This window comes from Phyllostomus hastatus, unplaced genomic scaffold, assembly GCF_019186645.2.
Source record: "Phyllostomus hastatus isolate PE091 unplaced genomic scaffold, TTU_PhHast_1.1 phas_contig_58, whole genome shotgun sequence".
NCBI classification, from domain to species: Eukaryota; Metazoa; Chordata; class Mammalia; order Chiroptera; family Phyllostomidae; genus Phyllostomus; species Phyllostomus hastatus.
The window spans coordinates 15,069,225-15,092,454 of NW_025333916.1; the positions used below are offsets into that span (position 1 = coordinate 15,069,225).

The window sequence follows — 23,230 nt, forward strand, 5'->3', positions numbered from 1 at the left end:
AGAAGCCTATCCTACCGTCTGAGTCCGCAGTTCAGGAGGCGGTGCCCTAACGGGTCCAACTGGAACGCCGGAAGGGGCGAGACGGGAAGGCGGGGCGTGCACGCCTTTTCCGCCCTGGGCCCGGAAGGGTGATGTGGCTCGGGCTTCACCAGCCTCACTATGGTAAGAACCGGGGTGATGGGGTCGTGGTTGAACATTCTGAAGGGGCTGTGGTCCCAAAGTAGGGCAGGAGGGTTGGGTGGCAGCCCCAGGTTCGCGGGCCAGAAGGGATCCTTGTCACTAACTTGATTTTCCCGTGGTTCGGAGGATGTGCAGGCCCTGGAGCCATGTGGCCCCTGCACGTCCAACCGCTGAGAACGAAGGCCGACCACCCAAGAAAGACTCCCGGGTGGCCCAGCCCGTCCCGTTCCGCAGAGGCCGCTTTCTTGACCTAAGAAGAAATATGCTAGTTTACCTTTACCGGTCGATTACATAGACTTTTAGTAGACCTTGATCCTTTGAATCGTTACAGCTTCCGGAGTTTTCGCTGCTTATTTTGAGTCTCCTTCCCCTATGCACCTGATTCAGGTTTTTGTTTCATAGTTATCAAATAAACCCCAAACTTCATATCTTGATTTTTACCTGTTGAATCGGGGGCCTTTAGGCCTCTCCTACTTGATTCTCTCAGCGTTAAAGATGCTATTTTACAAGTTACAGGTTTTAGTGATTGGAGATTTCTGAAGAGATGGTTTTTCTTTACGAGTTTAATGTAGTTGGAGTGGTGTCTGGCCCCAGGCCTTCCTCTCCTCCCCACACGTTATTAAGGTTGTATGTGTTATGTTGTATTATTGAGCAGATTCCTTTGACGGTTTGGCTGTCTTAGAAAAGTTTGAAATACATATGCATCTCCAGGCTGAAGAAAGGAGGTAATGGCCTCCAGCATGGTCACAGGACAGATACAGTGTCAGTAATAAAAACAGTCTGCCGAGTTCTGCCCAAAGGCATTTTACTTTTGTTATGGTAAAATGCCAAAAGCCTCTACTCCAGGCCCTCACGATGAATTTTTGAAGTCCACCTGTCAGATTTTGCAGTTATGATCATATTTGGGGGGGAAAGATGCCTGCCTTTTATTAATAGTATAGAAAGCAACCTTGATGCACAAAATGCTATTCTACGTGACAGTCTACATGATAGTTGCCAAGCTTGTGTTCCCAGAAGTTCCTGCAGAATTCTGTACAGTACAGAGCCCTGAGACGTTTCATCAAAAACTCATTAAATGTTGCTTGCTTTATGCTAGTTACTTTGGTTATGTATGAATAAGGCTTAATCACAGTCTCTTCCCTGGAGAAGTTTACCACTTAAAGAGGAGATGACAGTTTATGGCAGGTTATTCCCTCCTTGATCAAGGATATCCTCTTTCCCCACCTCCCATATGATATGATGGGTAGGATGCACTTTCTCTGAAGGAGGGTCATTAGTGAGCTGTTACTTAACCTAGAAAATTTGGTTCCTTCAACTTAAAAAGAGTAGAGAGGCTGTTACTCTTAATTCTTGCATGTCTTCCAGGAAGCTAAAATTGATTTATTTTACTCTTTGTGCAAGTTAAAGATGCGTTATTCTTTTCATCATCTTACTGTTTCACGTCTGGTTAAAAGTAAAGTGGATACTGTATTTAAAGTCAACAGTATTTAAACTGGCCATACTTTTTCAAAAGTAACAATTGTACCTCATTTATCAGCACTTGAGTGTCTGTGTTTGAAAAACAGTTTATAAGCGTCTTATTTCAAGCCCACTTCTGAGTAGATGAAGGAAGTCAGGGACAAGGAGACTGATGTGCTTGGGGTTGCACAACCTGGTAGGTAGTTTAGCCAGGACCCAGCCTTTTCAATGTCCAGATGCCAAAAATCTTCATGCTGTTGTTAACAGAAGCAACATAATAGAGGCTGAAATGTTTTACTGATTTGTCACTATCAAATACAATGTGCCAATCAGACAGGCTTGGACAACAGAAACAACTGTCAGGTGATTGATTTTTCATTGCTACTGTGTTCCTATGAGCTTCAGATGTCAGCCTTGAGTTTGCCCATAAATTTGGTGTATTTGTGAAGTTACCAAGTGGTAATGACTTAAATCTGAATTACCATATTTTAATGAATTCATTTTTTAAATATGTTTCAAGGCCATAAAATGTTTATCAGCAGACTGTTTATAAGAGCATAAACAGCCTGATAATTATACCACTTAAGAATTAATACTTTTAAGAACTTCAGGATACCTTGTTCTTCCTAACTTTTTACATCCTTTAAGATTCCTCTCAAGTTTTATCTCTTACAGAAAATCCTTTCCTGCTCCTTTATTCTTTCTACTCCTTTTAGGTATCCATCTGGGCATCCATAGTTCTAGGACCCCACTAGCAAAGCACTTACCAAAGAAAAACAGCAATAAGGTGTTGCCTATATTTCTCCCCTCTCTAGGCAGAGCTTTTAAAGTACAGACTAGTTCTTTTAATCTCTACATCACTGTTTAAATTAGTTAGTACTTGAATGAATCAGAGTCAGAATACAAAGTCATGTAAGGTAGCTCAGAGTCTTCAAGAACTTCACAGTCCAGTGGGAAAGATTATTAAATAAGTAAAGTCCATGTGTTAACATGTAGAAAGACCATGGGCTTTAGACTGAGCTGTATAGAGTCAAAATCATTCCCAGTTCCCATCCTTTACTTGGTTAACTTAAGGAAGTTTATCTTCACTTCTTCCTCTGTGAGTATATTAGGTGATGTACAGATACTCTATACAAACCCTGCAGGGTAGGAGCTATTGCCCACATTTTATACTTAAAGAGTATAAAATAAGGGGTGTGAAATGTTCACTATCTAGTAGCAGATAAAATATTAGCATATAAATTCTAATGAAACACAAGAAAGTAATTCTGGCTGGGAATTGCTTCTGAGATATCCCCAAGGAGGTATCACTGACCCATATGTTCAAAACAGATTACAGATTATTGAAGGAGTCAGCAGCTAGAATTGGACAGTGTTCTCTATTCTTTAGATATAAAGTAAATGGCAGTTATGGAACCAAAGGGCATCAAGTTGAATAGGTGCTTGGAGACTGGCAGGAATGAAGTAGCAAAGTGATGAGAGATGAGACTAGAAAGATTGGGGGCCAGATCTTAAAGGGGTTTTTGTCATATCAAGGCCTTTAAGTTTTGATGAGGTTTAATTGCTTACCTGGTAAAGACTTTGAGCAGAGAAAAGAAAGGTGTGCATTTTAGAAAACCAACTACTAACAATACATAGAGGGTATAATTAAATAGAGGAAGATTAAAATGTGGGAAGCTAGTTTAGAAACAAATGCAGCAAGCAGATAGTAGATGATTGAATGCCTCAACTCTTAACAACAGTAATTAGGTTAAAAGAAAGAATAAATAAAATCATTTTGAAGGTGTTTAGTGGGAGTCAATGAAGCACAACTCCTGTTTAGATGATTGATTGAATTAGAAGGAAATAACGATTAAACACCTACTCTGCCAGGCATTTTACATGTGGTGTTTTATTAAAGACTTAGATTATTGGTCACATTGTGCTTAATAATAAAGTACAGAAGGGTGAAGTGTCTTGCCCAAGATCACACTGCTTATAAATAGTGAAGCTCAGATTTAAACTTACCAGCTCTGTCACCAAATCTTTTACTATACAATAATGCCATTAATTTCAGAATTCGAGAAGGAAAGGCTGTCATGCCTCAGTGGTTGAGGGGTAGGGGGAGTTACGTAAAATGATTCTTATGCTACTGTTACTTTTGCACCATTAACACAAAAGGCATCAAAGTAAAAAGGCAAAGATCTTAGTATTATATAAATAGTTTGACCACATAAACCCATGGCAAGTTTCCATGAACTACACTATTGAAACAGTTGCATTAGGCTGATCAGTATCTGATGTGGATGCTGGTCTTCTAACGCAGTGGATTATAGCCTCGCCTGTAAGGAAAGACTTGAAGGAGATTTGAGAAATTATAGATGCCCAACTAATTTAAGTCCAAATTTCTGAGCATTGATTGTTTTTAAAAGCTTCAAATGATTCTAATGCATGGCCAGGGTTCTTACCACATCTGCCTCAATGTATTTTGAAGCTTTTTAATTTTATCAGTCTGTCTGTTCTGACCGTGTACCCAGAGTAATTTTTTTCTAACAGGTATGCACTTTGTCCTTCAGATATTTTCTCATGTCAAAATAATTTATCAAGGACACATGTGAAGCATTCATTACTTTAACATAGGTGTATGTACTCTTTCCCTTATTAACACCTTTGACATCCTTGTTGCTTTATTTTGCTCTGAGTTGTCCATAAAATAGCTCTAAGCAACACAAACACAGCAAATGCATTGTAGGTATCATGACAATGAGACAAAAATAAATGCAAATGACTACCAATGTGGTCAGTGAAGAACAAAGTTGAGGTGCTTCTCCCCTGGACTGTAGCTTTACTCATAGCCATAACAGTTACTAATTGTAAGTGGAAAATATAAGTAGAGAAAGTCTCTACACTTTTGAAACAGGACCAGTGAAATCAAATGGCAGTTTAGTCCAACCCCTCATTTTATAAGTGAAATTAAACTGATGCATAGAGATGCTGATTTTGCCAAGGTTAAATACATACACATATTTCATTAAATAATCCAAATGTTTATAACCACTGATTCTAAGAGAAGCTGATGTGTTCTTAACATTGAAGCATTAAGCAGTTCTGGGTTTTAAATTAAGATAACTTGTATACTTGATACAGTATCAGCGCTAGCTTGCAGTAAGCAGCGATTGTTGAACTTATGTGCTAATAACACCCAAAGAAAATGTCCAATATGTCTGTGTAGTGAAAATCTTTTCAATCACCTGTAGTCACTTATTTTGGGCAAATGGGGTATTTGTGTATGTGTGTTTATACATTCACATACAGGTCTATATTTTAAGAGATAATAGTGGTACATATGAATTTATAGTTACAGACTAGTTGAAAAATGCTGACCTGACCTAGATTTGTAAATGATAAAGTGCTGACCCACTTTTCCAGTGCTGTATATAGTTTTTATCACAACTAGGTCAGGAATGTCATTTCTGGGTTTCCTTAAATCCCCCCAGAGGGATAAAAGTCTTTAGTTTTGTGTAAAAGCAGTAATTAAAACAAGTAATATTGCTGCTATTGGGAATTTTAAAAATTGAAATTTTTGGTATTCGTGTCTTGTTTAAAGTGAATTTCCATTAAACTGAAAGAATTAAATATGTCAATAAAAATGTATTTCCCATATAGGAGACAGTCAATATGTGATGCTCCCAGACAGTGTCATGCATAAAGAAGACCCTTAATTGGTTAACAATTTATTTTAGTAATCTTAAAAATAAATAAATAAACTACATGTAGCTTAAGTGATCCAGGACTAATGAAAATACACTAGGCTTAAAGTCTTAAGAGTTAGCAAGCAGTCATTGAGCACTCTCTGGACAAAGCATTGTTTAGCATATTAATATGTATATGTTTGCTGTTTTTCTCATTGTTTCTTTGTTTGAACCATTATACTGCTTGGATTTTTTCCCCTTTTGCCCCTCTATTCCTAATGTTTTGGATGGTTTCTTTGACTTAGAAGTATTTTTATTTATACATCTAAAAACAAAACCCCATGAAAAGGAAGTGTTTGTAGGTGTGGTAGACAGAATGTCCCCCACCCTACCTCCCAAAAACTCTGCAAATATTTTATCTTGTTATGTTAGTTGGCAATAGGGACTTTGCATGTTTGGTTAAGAATTTGAAGATGGGACAAGTATCTTGAATTATGGGGTGCATGTTTGGTTAAGAATTTGAAGATGGGACAAGTATCTTGAATTATGGGGACGGGGTGACTTAATCACAAGTGTCCTTGTAAGAGGGAGGCGGGAGGGACATAGTTACAAAAGAAATGACTATACGGGTCAGAGTGACGAGAGAAGGGTTTACCAGCCAGGGAATGAAGGCAGCCTCTAGAAGATGGAAAAGGCAAGAAAATGGAGTCTTCCAGACCCAGCAGAAGGAACAGGCTCTTTTATTGTGTTTTTTAACTCCCTGGTATTGCCAGAGTGTCCTGGAAAACTGGATAAACCTGGGATTGGAGAACTGTTTGAGGTTCTAGAATTTTCTACCAGCCAGCTTGCCTATCCAGTCATCCAGACTTCTTAAAGATGTTTATCTCTTACAAATTAGGTGGAGCCAGAAGAGCACACATTGTCCCATTTGCAAACTCCTTAAGACAGGCTGCTTGATGGAACTGTCTTTTACTCCAGTTTGTGATACAAAAAGGTTTAGATATTGAAAGGAAATTACCTCAGGCTTCCATTTTACCCTATAGCCTGGGCCATTAACATAAACATAAAGATACTTGCTCCTTCTGGATTTTCCAAGTATCATTGACAAGTAAATACAAATGCAAAGGAGTGTGTGGAGGTTTCTCTTGAATAGTTAAAATATTCAGTATTCTGATCTACACTTTTTTTAATAGCCTGCATTGTTAATTTGGAATCTAAGTATGCTCTTGTATTTGTTTGTTTTCGGGCTTCTGTTCATGCAGCATTTTCAGTGACTCCTGCACACTATTTTGTGTAGTAGTCATAGGGATTAATAAGACAACCTCAATAAAATGAAGAAGAGAATTAGAGTACAGTTTGATGAGTGCTATAATCGGCAGCTCTGTGTGTAATACACGTGTACAGAGTCCCTGACTCTGCTTGGTGTAGAGAGTGGGGACAGGAGAGACTTCACAGAGAAGGTCACTCGAGTCGAGACACCAGAAGTTGGAGTCAGTTCACCAAGCAGGCAAAACCAGATGGAAATGTGTGAAAACACAGAAGACCTTGAAAAGGATTCATGATTTAAAAGATCCGAAAAAAAAATAAATACAGTAAATGAATTTTACTTTTCTTACCACCTTTTTTTAATCGTCTTTCCTTCTACTTTGTGATGGAATGTGCTTCCCTTTTTCTTAGCTTCTTCCCTTTCCTTTAATAACACTTTCCTATTTAAAATCCCAGTTGTTTTTCTACAAAACAAGAACATCTGTTTCCTTTAACCCCAAGACTAAAGTCTTATATCAGCAGCCTACAGATGCTAGGCATTAAGAGGAATGTATAGGTAGGCTAAGCCATGGTAGACTAATGTTTGAAACACTCTTTAGACCAGTCTGAGTACATCGAAAAGTCTTTATCAGCTAAGATAATTGTTTAAATTTTGGGATCTATAAACCCCAAGAACAAAGTTGTATGTATTGTATATTGAGTACTTTTAAATGATTTTCATTTGTAAATGGATTCACGTACAAATATGTATAACACACCCTACTTCTTTAATAATAGGCATGTTTCTAAGTGCCTCTTAAAATCTTTTATTATGAAAAAATTCAAACATAATAGGTAGAAAGAAGAATACAATGAAGCCTCATATACTCAGCATTTCATCAACCGCACACCTTTCACCACACACACACTGGATTACTTAGAAACCAGTCCCAGACACCATATCATTTTAAGCATGTTTCTTTAACAAGACATTCAGGGAGGGAAAAAAATAAACATTGCAAAATCATGAATTTAGATACTCCATTAGGAAGACGATAAACCTACTTTGCAAATTTATTTTCCAGCCACTTTACTACATAAATTCTTTGCTTAGTACAGTAAATCTGCACATCATTCTCTAACTATGCAAGTTCCTGAATCTGTGGGGATGTTTTACATGCTTTTGTCCCTTCCGGAGCCTGCTCTCTATTCTTTGCCCATCTATTTGTAATATGTCTTTCAAGGATTGATTCAGTTCCTGCTTTCTCCTTGAAGCTTTTCCTGGCTTTTCTTTGTGAAAACAGCTGTATTGTGTGTGTTTGTTTCTTTGTTTGTTTGGTCATCATGGCTCAGTGGTGACACATGCTAATGAGTTTCTATTTAGTTTTTTTAAATATATATCTCTTAACATGAGTATAACTGCTGTATGCCTCAGTTTCATGTATAAAGTAAGGTTATTGATATCATCACATATGCGGATAAATAAAATAATCCAAAACAAGGACTCGGTGAATATCAGTTGTTGTCATTAGCTTTTGCAAAGTCCTAGATGCAAGGAATCATGATATGTACTTGTTTAATCCCATGTCTAGCCTCATACTCCAGAATAGATACTAAATATACATTTAGTTATGTTGGCTGCAAGGAAATCTGTGCTTTTTTATATTTCATGACCTTATTGTCAAATACTGTATTCATCAACATATTCATATACATGTTCAAAATACGATCTTTGAAAGGTAAGTGTTGTGAAATACTGTGTTTCCTGTCTAAAATTGATCATGTGTTCATTAATGTCTTTCAAGTTATAAAACGTATATCACTTGCCTTCACATGTGCAAAGTTAAAATCCATTTAAAAACCAAGGCATATTAAACTTTACACTTGTTTATCAATGAAGAAATTATTTCCATAGAAAAACAAAATAATACAAAAGATTTTTGCTTATCTTTTTCAGACCACAAAACATAACACTTGGAAAATTTGAGAAATTCAAAAAAAGTTGAGAATTAGGTTAAAAACCTTCTGCAGAAAATCACTGGATTCTCCCCTCTTCTTTCCATAAAGGTTTACACAGCTAAAGATATTATTGTGAAGAAAAAAAAAAGCGTGCTGCTTTTCCTACCACTTAGCATTTTTTGTCCTTCAGGATATTGGTAAATAACATACAACTTTTAAAAATGTTTTGAATAGTTTATAAGTATTCTAAAGATGTATGTATAAAAGGTTTTAAAAATATTGCTACAATATTTGAACAGGGCTAGTTCTTTTTTTAGAATTCTCCTGGCTATTTCTTAGTTTATTTTTTCACAAGAACTTCAAAATCAGTTGCCTGTTTCAGAATAACTTGTTGGTATTAGGTCCATTTTAAATTTACAGATTAGCTGTCTGATGTTGCCTTCCAATGTAAGAACCCAGTGTACCACTTCGTCGACTGCTGTGTTCTTCAGTACGTTTTAAGGTTTCATCAGTTTTCTTCTTTGATGTTAGTCAAAGCTTAGTCAAATCTGTTGCACATCATGTTAAGCTTATTCCTAGATAGTTTGTTATTATAAATGAAGTCTTTTTTTTTTTGCCCATTATATCTTAACTGGTTGATAATATAATCATGAAGGCTGTTGATTTAAATATTTTAATTATACCCAGCCACCTTACTTAATTCCCTTATGGCCTGTAATTATTTTTCACTAGATTCTTTTGGATTTATTATATATACAGTTGTATTTTTGCACTTTTTATTTATTTAACCATTCCTTATTGAGCTCCTGCTATGTGTCAGTTACATAGTCAGATGCTAGAGATTGATAAGACAATGTCCACTCTTCAGGGGTGAGTATTAATTAGAATAATGTGTAACAATCTGCTATGTGTACAGAAAGAAGAGTTCTATATGGAATAGGAGAGGGGAAGCAAACGAGTTCATGGAGACTTCTGGAAAAGATAATGCTTGAGTTGAATTTTGAATAGAGTAAATACACCTTCATTTTACTTGGACTGGAAATTTGTGATTTTCTTTGATTCCTTTATTAAATTTATTGAGTAACTTCTAAAGAATCAGCAATGAATGAGCAAGTGCTTTTCTTTCACCAAAACTGAATAACCTTTTATGAGTCAGTGCATGGAACATGATTGCTGAAATTTAAAACATTTTTGTCCTAAAAGAATTACAGAATTTAAAGAAACTTTAGCCAGCATTTAACCTATCTTCCTACTCTCCACCCAGTTTTACAGATGTGAAACAAAGACTGTGAGAGAGGCTAATAGGTTGTAGTCAGCTCCTGGCAGAGTTTAGAAGCTATGCCCCACTTGTAGTCTGGGTCTCTAGAACATTTATATTAATTACATATTGATTCAGCTTTGGTGGGCTATCTTAGATTCATGACATTTTTTATCATGTTTTTAAAGTTGTTGAACTTACAATTTTTGTTACATTTTCTCCATTCCTTAGCCCAAAGAATGAAAAAGAAAATACACTCTTAGAATCCCTCATTACTGTATTCTGGTTTTAAGTATTCTCAGACATGGCATTCTGTTTGCCTTTTTGAAGAAAAAACTATGATTCTTTATATGGACTTGTCTGGCAGTTTTTCTTTTGATACTAATTTTTCTTTTTCTCTTTTTAGTCTGCCATTTTCAATTTTCAGAGTCTGTTGACTGTGATCTTGCTGCTCATATGTACCTGTGCTTACATCCGGTCCTTGGCACCCAGTCTCCTGGACAGAAACAAAACTGGGTATGTCACTTGTGACGCCTGATCACCCAAATAAGTTCTTACAGCCACTGAATGTAAATTACCGTAAATGTCATTAAACAATTTCATTTCTGTATGTAACTTAGTTTTTAATAACTTTTTATATTTTCCTCCTCCATTTAAAAAAATCTAAAAACTTTATATTCACAGAATCTTACTAAATATAAAGCTAAATATCATAGATGACATGAAATTTACTATACTGAAGAAAATGTATATTTAACAAGGTGAACAAGTATTTTTTTCTGGGAATAAGAAAATGATCAGTAAAGTTATCACATTTTGAAAGCATTAAACAATTTGTAAGGCCTGTGTTCTTAAAAGTAATAATACAGACATTACCTCTTTAACCAAGACTGCTATAATCACATGAACTCCCTGTCTGTTTCATAAGTTAAAATCTTTGAAGAACTTCATTTAGTTTACTTAAACAGTAGTAAAAATTAAGTCTCGGGCATGTCACATCTTTTTTAATTATTAGGTTCATACCCCCCTGCCAAAAATTTAAGCTCAATGTCATAACATACGGAAGTAAATTTTAAAGTGTCGTGTTCATAATACAGGAACACGTGTTGAATTTAACCAAAAGGAAGAGTATATTAAAAAAAAGAGCTCATGTGGTAAATATGTTTTCTTGGCCTTACATATCTATTAATTTCTGTGAATAATTGTCTTAATCCTTTCTCGATGAGAGCCTATACCTCACTTAATAATTTTAAGAAATAAAAAGATGAAATAATAGAATATTTCACATAGGAATAATTATCCCCAGCACTCTTTTTGGTTTTAATGGGAAGAAAAAGGCCAAGTTAGGATCCTGAAAGGTCAAACACTTCCACTAATAAAAGCCTCTACAAGACGTCAGATGGTAGATACTAACTATGAGATTACTGATTTCTGCTTCTTTCCTTCAATTTTATTCTGTCTTTGGAGTCATAATTAGCATTTACTCGAACATCCCATTATCTAAATCATTTTGGCTTTTTTTTTTTTTACTCTTCCTTTTTATTTCCTAGGGTTGTTTGAATATCTGTAAAAGAATAAATAGAATTTGAACCAGTTTTGAAAATTGAAAACCAGTTATCCTGTTCTGATAAACTGTTGGTCTAAATCTATGTCTGTTGGTGTGAAGGATTTTATTTAATTTACTGAAACTGAAAACAGATGCTATTTGTCCATCAGTTTTTATGACAGTGCCCCACACCCTTTGTAGACATTGTCTTCTCATACCACCTTTTTTTTGAATTCCTATTGCACTTAATCTTCAGCACTCAATTTAATACTTTGACCGTTTGTTGAAATTACATAATTGTATTTGTTTCTTACTTGTGTGTGAAGTCTTTTTACCTAACCAGTTTTATTTCCTACTTTCCTTTCTCTGTGATCCCAAAATACTTATAGTTAAAAGTGTATGGTAGGAACCAGAAAACATTCTCATTGATCAGTTGCTTGGAATTCCAATATAATACATAATGTCCATTTAGTAAGATACTTTCAAGTGTTTATTTCATTAAAGAATAATCACATAGTAGTACCATAGAATATTTATACTTTATTGATACTGTTAGGAAGAAAGTAGATCGCATGTGGAAATGTCTGCTCCTCATTCCTTTGGGAGCAGGAATATATCCATAACATGCTACATTAGAAAAAGGAGTTCTCAGGGCTGCCAACCTTACAGTAGAGGTTGAGTAGTAGTATATTTCTCCTACATAAAACTGCATAAAAGCCCAAAGAAATGGCATGCCTACTTTTACATTTTAAAGTATATGCTGATGCAATCTAGGGTTTGACAGTGGCCACGGTGGGAATTTTTTTTTTTTTAATAAATTTAAGTAGCTTTTAATACGCTAACTTTGTTGTTCCAACTTTCTGATGATACTTAATAGATTATTAGGACTGAAAAGACCTTGACTCTGATCATATGGCAGGACAGTTGAAGCTTCATTCCAGGCATCCTGCCTCTGAGTCCCTCAACCAGAGAAGCTTTAAATCAGTAGTGCTTATTATAATTAATAGAGTTTTGGAATCACGGAATCATGGCATTGCAAATCACTAACCCATTGTCTTCTATTTTTTGATGAAATGTCAGCTGATTTTAAGTGATACCTGGAACTACTGTCACATGTGCCTTTCGCCTTGTGTGTGGAACTGAACACAGCACCTGGTGGTCACTATTCTACAGATAATAACTCACTTAATCCTAAACAACCCTATCGAGTGCTGACTTGCTATTACAGAGATAAAAAAAAAAAGTTGCTCACATTTATGTAACCAATTAAGTAGGATTGAATTTTAGACACAGTCTGGCAATTATATAATCTCTCACTTTCTAGATTTTTCTTTTAGCTGGAAGCAGTCCATTAAATGTTTATGTATAGAAAAACGCTTTCAGAAAAAAACATTACTTTTAAGAGTGTACATATATGATCTGTCTCTTCTATTGTCAGGGCAAAATTGTTTCACCTGTCAGAATGTCCATATTTCAAAATAACTTGGTTTTTTACCCATTTCATTTAAGCTGAAGTAAGAGACTTTTTGTTTGAAGGTCAGGAAGTTATACTTCAAAGGAGGAACCTATATAGAACTTAATTTAACCAGTATTTCTTTCCGTCTTAATCATAGTAATACAATGATTCATTAGCCAGCCATCTCTTTGGGCAAAAAGAGTGTAATATAAATTTACCTGAAATTAAGTATTATGATTTTGTTATGCCAATCCTAACTTGCTACAATTAACAATGTTAATTTATCTTGATTTGCAAGATAAATTGCATGCATTAACCATGCATTAACTCCATTTATTATTCTATTCTTCTGTCAAACCAACAAAATAGTTATCTACAATGTTGTTATTTTTTCTGATATCTGTATTCATTGACTGACTCAGTTTTTTTAATGCCAGTACTTTTATGTCAAATAAGTGATATAGCCACATAATATGTATTTAACTCATAATATATTTAGTTGAAATATATTTAAGTGGACATCTTCATCTTAATTCTTTTTATTTCTAGAATGTGTTTTAAATGCCGTATTTAATTACCTCATATACAGTGTTCCTAAACCAGGGTTTTCTACTTATATTGAAAACATAGGCACGTATTTTTGTATTCTTCCTTATTGAATAACATAGTTATATAGATGCTATCACTGGATTTTATAGCTGTAGATTGCTTAAATATAGAGTTACATTTTTTAAGGTCAAAATAGTAAGTTCTTGTACAAATGTTTGCCACTCGCACTAATTTACCTTAGGTTTAATCTGTGACACCTCATACATTCCAGTTAGTAATAAATTACATATGTTGATGGTTGGTAAGTTATTCTACATAAGTGGCTTGACACTGGACAAATTTCAGTTTTGAAGCAAAGCATCAAAGGTTTAAAATGCTAGTGTAATGAATTATCTCTATGATACTGAATGATTTACCTTTTCCAACAATCAGTAGCTGCTTTTTTCTTTTTTCTTCTATGCAGATTGTTGGGTATATTTTGGAAGTGCGCCAGAATTGGTAAGTGTTTCTGTATAATCTTCATCATTTCTTCAGCTGTAAATTGTTGGTCAGTTTGCTTAGGTTGTATTCAAATTGAATATCGGTTTCTAAAGTGTACGCTTCTAATTTACTTGAATTTTCAAAAGTTCGTAAAGTTCTACCAAATTCTTTTCTTTATGCTATTTAAAGCTAGAGTTGGTGGATATGTCATGATACTTATTAGCAGGGAGATGGAAAATATGAGAAAAGTCTCTTGAAATTCAGATATCAAATACCATGCATTCCTGGTTTTGAGAAGATTTCAGACAAGTATGTATAGTTTTATGCTCATATGCTTATAGTAGAGAGCATGTTTTTCTGTATAATGTGTAGCATTTTGATAACAAGATGAATTTCCCATCAGTGAAAGGCATGCTGAGCAACTGTCTAAACATAATCATTTTATTGTTTTATGCTAAGTTGTGGAATGTTATTTGTTACTTTTAGAAAATATTAACTTTTGTTTTTAAATCTGTGGTCATAGCTAAGCTTTATTCTGATTGATTAAGCTTAACATGATTGCAATTATCTTTTAACTTTTCATAATAAGGTTAGTAGTATCTTCAGTGTATTTATGCTTAGATAATAATATACTCTTGTCCCATTTCCCTGTAAATATATGTAACATTTAGCACAGTGCCCATCAGCACATAATAAAGTCTCAAAAGATTGGTAATGAATGAATTAAAATGTATTGCTGTGATTCACCAGTATTCTTGAAAATAGATTATCTATCCTTTTTAACATACCTTGTTCTAACACTACTTCAGGGCATTTGTACTTACAATTTCTTGTCTTCTTTGGAATAATTTACATGACCTCCTTAAAAAAATGATTTTTATACTCTTCTTCTAACACTGGATTTATACAGACTAATTTTTTTTTTTAATAAGGGGTCAGGCTTTCGTGATGAAGAAAATAATCTAGTTACCCAATCTGACAACTGCCCGAATTTCCTAGTTTCTTTAAATAGGATGGAGAATTTAAGAATCATCTTTAGATAAGCTGTGTTCCTGTTACAGTATTATGTTTTATTTTGGTTGTCACTTCTCAGAGATGTGGAAAATTTAGAAGTTGCTCCGTGACAGGAAACAAAATTAATTAAAGGTTAAAAAATACAAACTAAACTAATATTTACAGCTTTTTTTTTTCTAAAAAAGACCTTAGAATTGATATATCTACAGCTAATTATAGGCATAACCTCATCTAAGCTAAGGGTTAATTATAGAAATTTCAAATTCTTTAAAGCATCTTCTAAGATTCATGTTGTTAACATTGAAATAATTTTGAGAGAGCAACTTTTCTTCCCTTGAGCTTTTAACCATAGGCATGACCTATTCATGGTGGCAGTTGTAAGTATAATACTCAATTATCTGGAAGTTCTTTTAAAATCTGTTATGATGAGATTATATGATTCCTTGGCCTTTTAGGTTTCTTCCTCTAGAAAATGATAATATAAGCACAAAAAGCTTTACAGAAAAGTACCTCTGTCAGGACCCTCATTCTAATATATTGATTATTAAAACAAACATCTTTCAGAGAATTAAGTGTGCTTTTAACATGTTAAACTGTTCTTCCTCAGGGTTCTTTGTCAGACTTTATTATCTCTTACAGTGATAGGCATGAAAATCTTTTTTGCGGGTGGGGGTAAGAAATATCATTGACTTTAGTTTGGTGAAGCACAGACATGGATAAGTGGTTGTCAGTCAGGGCACACTTGACAGTGTCTGGAGAAGTTTTTGATTGGCACAACTAGAAGAGAGGTGTATATATACTAGCTATAGGGTATGCTAGCTTTATAAACATCCTGTGATGCATAGGGCAGCCCCTTCCAACAGAATTAGCCCAAAATGTCAATACTGCTAAAGTTGAGAATACCCAATCTAGATTTACAGAATTTTGTGGTGCAGACTTATCTGGCATTCAGTCATGCTCAACAGCTGCAAGTCCTAAAATAACAAAAGAAATCGTAAGCACTTCAAAAATAGCCAAAAGAGAGAGATAAGAGACAAAATAGTACCCTCAATGGCTAATGCTGATAGCTAGTGGTAAATGTAAATATGTATAAACCAAATTGTTTGCTTCAGAGCCAAGTCACTCAGAAAAAGAAATAATGTTGTCAAAAAACAAAGTAGTAAATAGCTCAAGTAAACCTCACAGAGAACACAATGGAAGAGCAAGCAAGTGTGAAAGAATAGAATATCACTGTATTAGAGTAATTCTAAATACTCATTGATAAAAATATAAAAAGTGTGGAGTTAGGCTGAGCTTTCCTCTTTGTTTATTATTAAGTTGCTAATTCAGAAATAAAACATTAAGGTACTTTAAATCCATTTTATGTAATAAATATGGGAAGTACAGCTTCATTCATTAGCCAACAACCCAGGTGACTCATTTGTCCACAGTTACTACTTGGAAGTATAGCTAAAAACTTAGGACACCAAGTTTATAGCTTCCTTAATGCTTTCCTGTAGTCATACCTATTTTTATGTCAAATTATAAACTACCTTTTCTTTTTTGCTTGCTCACTCATTTTTATTTTTCTCTCTTGACTATATGAATGTCATTGGCTAAATAGTCCAGTTAAAGTATTCATTCTTGCCAATTATAGAAAAGCATTAGCTTTTCATTTTGGCAAAGTGGCTTAGAACATGTTGATGCTGATATGCTGCTTTCTCAAACACATGCTCCTCTTATCTTGACACAAAATATATCCACAAAGAAAGGATGCAATTTTAATGGGGAAAGACCCAGCCAAATCATCTTATGTTACACATCACATTACAGCAACTGCTTCACATTCACTTATACAGAACCAAGACCAGACAAGAAGTAACATTCTTAACCAAGTTCAACCAAAGATGTTTAACTCTACCACATGGCAGTCTCTTTTATGAAAATTAAAAACAGGAAAATTAAACCCATATGTAAATTAAAAGCATTCTAAGTTGGAAGATGAGGAAGAGAACTTCCTCAAAAATTGATTTCCAGCAGATGGAAAATTTAGGACAATATTAATTTCACTCTTAGGTGTTTAGTAAGACTGGTAGGCAGTGAGAGTTTCTAGCCTCAATAAGAATGACAGGCTTGCTTATCAAATCTACCTGAAATTTGTGTCAGAATGAGTTGGTTCCTTTTTAAATTTTGTTGCATAACTTGAGTTTTTTACCACCAAGGGAGTTAGCATTGCTTAAAGATGATAACCCAAGGAGATTTTTAGCTTTAAATATTTTATTTCTAGTTGAGATAGTGGTATTGTGAAAATGCTAATCTCTCACTTTCTAGATTTTTCCTTTAACTGGAAGCAGTCCATTAACTGTTTATGGAAAACACTTTCAGAAAAAACAACAAATGTTTATTTTATTTGTATGTGTGCGATATCTTCTGTCGGTATTGTCATTGAACAGATACAAAGATACCTGCTCACTAACGGTACGACTATGTGCGCTCGGTTGAGGATTTTAGTTGGTGACGGTTTGGTGTTTTTCAGTGGTAGTTAGCTGAACCTCCTAAATGAAATAAGGAACTTAGATACTGGAAAAGAGCTGGTTTTAAACATCATAGAAAAAAAACACAAGTGAGGGATGCATACACAATATCTGCTAGAGGTACTGCCACAAACCCAGGGTTATTTCTAGAAGTAGCACGGCACTCTCCATCCTTTCTTGTGCATCCTCAAGGCAGCGTAAACACTGGTGCTTTGTGGATTGTACAGCCTTGCAAGGAAGATGGATTCACATTAACACACAATGACAAGATCCCTATCTGTTGGCAAGACCATTTCACAAGCCAACTCCAGGTCTATGTCATGCAAAGGAAAGTCTCCCAAGTATAAACACTCCTTAAACAGATATGAAAATCGACTCATACTGCAGTGATTGTTTTAAGTTCTATATTTCTGGCCCTGAGTGATCATACTATAAATTCCATCTTGGAAATTATTTTTCCTAATATGTTTTTATTAAGCATTTTATTTCATGCCCATTCTTAAAATGCAGTTTTGTTGATCACCTGCTGTTTATTGTCCTGTTTTTGCTTGATTTTCCCTTAAGTATCAGGAGTTGCTACTGATGAGGAAAATAAATATGGCTAAAAATTGTATGCTGAATTTTTTTATGAGAAGAAATTTCCCTTTCTACAGAAAATATTAAGCAATATTTGGCCTTAATTGAGTTTGAGATCATTTCTCTTAGATCTGTGTCCTCCATTCTGTCTTATATTTTTTATTATGTGGGTTTGTGCACCTGCACAGGAATGGCACATTGAGGGTTTTCGAAACAACTGAAAAGGAGGTGGTCTTAGAAATAAATTAATATAATTTAGTGTACTTTGTTTTTTGTTTTTTGTTTTTTTATTTTATTTTAATCATTGTTCAAGTACAGTTTTCTCCCTTTTACTCCCAATCCAGCCCCCCCTCCCATAATTTAGTTTACTTTGTATTGTATTTGCCTTTATGTTGCATCTAGTTCTTCTTTTGCCTACTTCCCAAATGTATGGGCTTTATAAACAATAACTCTGTCTTGATTTTGATGTGGCCTTCTCTCATTATAAGTAATAACTAAATCATATCTATGTTAGCTAAGCATTTAACCAACTTGAATATCTCCCTTGTTTTCAACAGGTGAACGGAAGAGTCCTTATGTTGCAGTGTGCTGTATAGTGATGGCCTTCAGCATCCTCTTCACACAGTAGCTTAGAAGAATGCCTGAATTTAATTCCCATTGGATTTCAACATAAAAAAGGGGACTTATCTGCAGAAAATAGTGGAAAGAATAGTTAACTTTATCTCTGAACATTGAATGAGATAAATTTCCAGCTGCTGTTTGCTGTTTTGTTATTGGACCAATGATTGTATAATTAGGGTATAACCATTTAGTACTCAAAGAGTTTGTAACAATCAATCTCAGTACTGTCACTACAATATTACATTCTGCGATTGTCATTTTGTTGTGTCCAATACCAGTTTTTAATGAGGTATCTCTAAGGCACATAGTAGAAAAAATTGGTAAATTATTCAAGTCCCTTTCACTGTGATTTGGAAGTGATGTATCTATAGAATGAGATCATATATTGGACTAGTTTTTTTTATTGCGGAAAAGGGGTTCAATTTTTGTTGATAAAGATTACATTCATGTTTAATAGTACTTACTTTACCTCTGGCCACTCCATTTTGAGCATTAACCAGAGTACCTCTACTCTTAACAAATTCTGTAGTTTATTGCAAGTTTTTTAACTATTTAAAACAAGCCTGTGCAGTTCTAAACAGGAAGATAAATGAGATGTGACTTGAGTAGTATTGGCAAAATGTTCATATTTAACTTATAAAGGGGTTTAGAAGAGCCGACTGGTGTGGTTAGTGTCTGTAGCCTCTGGTTAAGTATGGATAAATGTCTTAAGCATCAGTTTGACCAGCTAACTGTCATCATTCTCTAAATAAAATTACATTCTTAAGTGAAAAGAGCAAAACAGAACAATTACAAAATAATAATCCTATGTGGGGTTTTTTTTTCATGTTTTAATTACCATAAAATGCAAACTGTATTTTTGTTGTTTTTTAATATAGCACTTTGAATCTAGCATATGTTTTGTCTGTCAACTTGAACTGGAATGTCTTATGTAATTTAGTAAGTGATATTTGATAAATAGTTTTTAAACCTATTGATCCATGCATAATGGCATACGTGTCTTTGAGCTCTGTTAATAAAGGAGGACCCTCAGTAAGGCAAGAGGAACATTGGGAGTATAGCATAAATTTCACTGTAGAGCAGTTTATAAGTTTATGATTCACATTTCTTAAGATTCAACCAAAATTAAATGAAAATTTCAAAGCTAAGAAGAACTTAAATATCTTAGCTAAAAAATGCCCTTACTACAGGGTCTGGCAGAAGTAACACCTACTTGAGTGTGGTTGGTAGGGTAATAATATGGGTGTAATAATTTATAGTTTTAATTTGAACATTTAAAATGTCATATGGTATGCTTGAGTGTGATATAATCATGCTACAGAATTACATGCCTATGATTTTGTAATAAAAAAGGGTGTTATTTGTGCTAGACCTTTTATATAGTATTAATTAGATATTATTCTCAGTTGTTAGTTCCCTATAAGGTAAAAAGGAGAAAAACAGTTTTTTGTGTTTTTTTAAAGAATTATTTAAAGAATCTGCTGGTAGCTCTTTCCTCAGAAACAAAGTATAGAACTGAAAGCCACCAATTTTTAAAAATTAAACTACTGGGAAAGAATTATAGGAAACATTTGAGAATGGCTTGGTATGCATTTCCTGGGGTGGGGGGGTTATTTGGTTTGTTTTGTTTTTAAAGGATAAAAACTGTTGTAAACAATAGATAAAATTATTTATATTACATTTTTGGCTTAAGCTGGTTAAAAGTGGTACATTTTACTTTAGACACGGAATCAAGCTATGATAATTTCTCCTACTCTAAACTGTCTCTTGGGCTTTGTGTTAGGTCAAGGATTTTCAGGGTATCCCCAAAATAGTACTCCCTTATCAGCATATACATGCAAAGGAAGTCACCTTTCTGGGCCTAGTTTCTTAGTGGCCATCTGTTGTCCAGCTCTGCTGCCAACTAGACTTTCAAAAAACTGTGACAACTAACTTTACATGCTACATGAATCTAATATTTCAAAAAATGAATATTCTAAATAATTCTAAGACATTAATATGGCATTTTGGAGGATGTAGATGGAAGATAGAGGATGAAAACATTTATTTGGAAAATTGGTGGTAGTATATAAAAGTTTGTACTCTAGAGATTCTGAATAGAGTGGGAGGTAGCTTATTTCTGACATCAGCCTTTCTGACCTTTTGAAACACAGGTTCTTTCGGAGGTGGGAGAAAGATAGTATTCTATGAATAAAAGCAGTTAGCATTTTCTTTATTGTTTTCTAAGAGCTACCACTGAATCCTGTTGTAAAACCCAAAGGGCAGTGTAGATAGTTTTAATCCCAGGGAATATTCAGATCCTCCCTTTGTCAAGGTCTTGATGGGGTGGTAGAATGCAGAGGAGGGTTAAGGATAGATTTAAGCTTCAGGTGGACTTCCTGTGTCAGGTAGTTTTATTGAGGGATAATGGGCTCTGAGGTCCGCAGTTTCGTAGGTTCCGATACTCTGCCTAACCTTCCTGGCTCCAGAGTCTTTTGATTTCCTTCCTGGCTCCAGAGTCTTTTGATTTCGTCTCTCCTGCAATTTGTTTTGCACTGATACTTCTTGGTTGGCCTCACCTGTGCCAGTGGCTGAGCATATCTTCTTTCTAAGCAGTCTTAAAATTTGGTCAATCAAAAAGCTACATACATAGTGTGTTAAATTCTCTCTGTGGCTTTAAAAAAGTTCAGAATGAAGTCAGATGTCTTAATGCCTGTGCTGCTGTGCCAGGCACTGTCCTGAACGCTCTTACATGTTCAACTTCAGAATAGCTCTTTTATGCTACGGATAACCAAGTTTACAAAGTCAAAAATGAACTGATCTTTGACTAGTTTTGTGAAAAGACCTAGGACTTCTAAGTAGAATATTTATATTTCAGTATTCTTTTAAGAAGCATTTATAGAGTGCATATGATATATTATCACTGAAGATAAGTATAAAGTTTCTCCCCTCTGTAAGTCATAAAGTGTAGTGGTGGGTGAGAGAGATGAAGTTACTTACATGACGTGCTATGTCATAGCGTTTACTATTGAGATAATGCCTGCCAGCATTCTCACAGAAAATAGATGGGTGACAACTCAGTCAGGGACATGAACTTCTTGCCAAAGAAGCAACGTTGAAGCTGAATTTAAGAACAGTATGCAAAACACCAGTGATACACCACAGACTGCAAGGACCTAGCTTATGCCACTTGGGAATTAGTAAAACAAGCCCAGAAAGGTGGGCAGAGGTTTCATTCTAGAGCATCTGCAGTTAATTCTAGGGTCTCTCTTAGTCACTCCTAGTCACTCATACTCCCATCAATGCAAAAGCAGCCGTGATTGTTAAAGCACCATCAGCATGAAGAACAAACATGGTTGCATTGTCTACATTTCCTGGGTGTACAGAAAAGATTTCCAATAAACAAACAACGTCATGCTCTTTTCAAAGCCTTTGAGAAGTTACTGCATCATAGGAAGCTAAAAACAAGAATGGAAGATTCTTAAGGACCACTCTTTGGTATCCAATAACAGGTGTTCAGAATGTAAGTAGCTGAGCACAGCAAATCCTTGATTAACGATGTTGCAATGCCTTAGAAGCTTAACTCATTTATATTGATTAGCCTTTGGCGAAATTGGTTTTGTTTCATTGAAGGTCATGGAACCTATTGACAACATCAAGTGAGGACTTTATTATCATAGTATTGTGAATACTGCAAGCCTGTTCTCAATAACAATTAGCAAGTCACTAGCTTCCAAAAATAGTTTGATAATTATGTAATTTACATACTGCCGGCCAAGGTTTCTTTTACTTTACCCTAAATTAATCTGAAAATTATCTGAAATGCTGCTCCACAATCAGAAACAGGGGCAGGGGGGATATATATTTCCTGTCATTTTAAGAATACACAGAATCATCCTCTGGTTAATCCACATGCCTGTGGTATATAATAAAAGTCAAAATGAATTCTCAAGAGCCTCTTAATTTTTATTGTCAGATGAGTGAAAGCAGTTTCTGTAAGGGTAAAAAAAAATTGAAATTGCCTTCTTTTGAGTAAGATGGAAAGAAATGTTTCTATTTCTTTTACCTTCACAGTAATGGTCGAGGTTAGTTTTAGGGAGTTTACATATTTTCTAGTGGTGGTGGTTTTGCAACTTAGAACTGTTCAGTCTATTGTTCTTTGTTGGAGTGAACCTTCAAGAGTCTAAATGACTTATTCTCAATTATTTTTAACCTTGTCTTCAACTGGAAGCCTTTAGATGCCCAAACATTCTGGCAAGTAGCTAGCTGTCTTTTCACTACTGAAAATCTGTGAGCAGTGTCCATCAGAGTCAGAACATCCAGCCAGTTTATATCGCTTAGTGAGAAATGAAAAGGCTTCGTATGTATTACATACCTTGCTCTGGGTATCTTCCGGGCACTGAATTAACAGGCAAACTTTGTTAGACCTATTACTAAAAAAATTTTACCTAAACAGTTGAATTGCAACAATTACACACGGGTGGGCAAAAATATTTACAGTTTTGTTTCTATGAGAGGTAATACAATAAATAATATTACAAGAATAAACACTTTCTTTCCCTGGGCATGTGGTTCTGGTTGGAGCATTGTCCCCCAGACAAAGGTTTGACTCCAGTCAAGGCACATTCCCAGGGTGCAGGTTCCATCCCCAGTGGTGGTGCATAAGAAAGCAACCAATTACGTATGTGTGTGTGCTCGGCGCTCGCCCTCTCTCTCTCTCTCTCT

The 23,230-nt window shown here is 34.9% G+C and overlaps 2 protein-coding genes and 1 non-coding gene across 3 annotated transcripts in view; 2 read left to right on the plus strand and 1 right to left on the minus strand.

The window, feature by feature from the left end:
* Window positions 1–60, minus strand: part of XRCC4 (X-ray repair cross complementing 4) — a 218,388-nt gene extending 218,328 nt beyond the window's left edge. Inside the window, exon 1 of the mRNA XM_045847762.1 lies at window positions 16–60. The gene's annotated coding sequence lies outside the window, so the exon portion shown is untranslated. The remainder of the gene's footprint in view (window positions 1–15) is intronic.
* On the plus strand, window positions 52–22,457 carry TMEM167A (transmembrane protein 167A). The gene is made up of 4 exons (XM_045847764.1): window positions 52–162; window positions 10,178–10,287; window positions 13,786–13,820; window positions 18,463–22,457. Exons 1-4 carry the CDS (start codon window positions 160–162, stop codon window positions 18,531–18,533), a joined length of 219 nt encoding a protein of 72 aa, XP_045703720.1. The 5' UTR covers window positions 52–159; the 3' UTR covers window positions 18,534–22,457.
* LOC123825039 lies at window positions 11,886–12,021 on the plus strand. The gene has a single exon (XR_006786820.1). It is a non-coding gene; the product is annotated as a small nucleolar RNA U109 (small nucleolar RNA).
* Window positions 22,458–23,230: the final 773 nt, after the last annotated feature.

Bases quoted from the DNA above. Each gene is read 5' to 3' on its own strand.
- TMEM167A (XM_045847764.1), top strand. The intron at 10,288-13,785 runs GTATGTCACTTG...TCTTCTATGCAG, and splicing joins CTGGACAGAAACAAAACTGG to ATTGTTGGGTATATTTTGGA. The intron at 13,821-18,462 runs GTAAGTGTTTCT...TGTTTTCAACAG, and splicing joins TTGGAAGTGCGCCAGAATTG to GTGAACGGAAGAGTCCTTAT.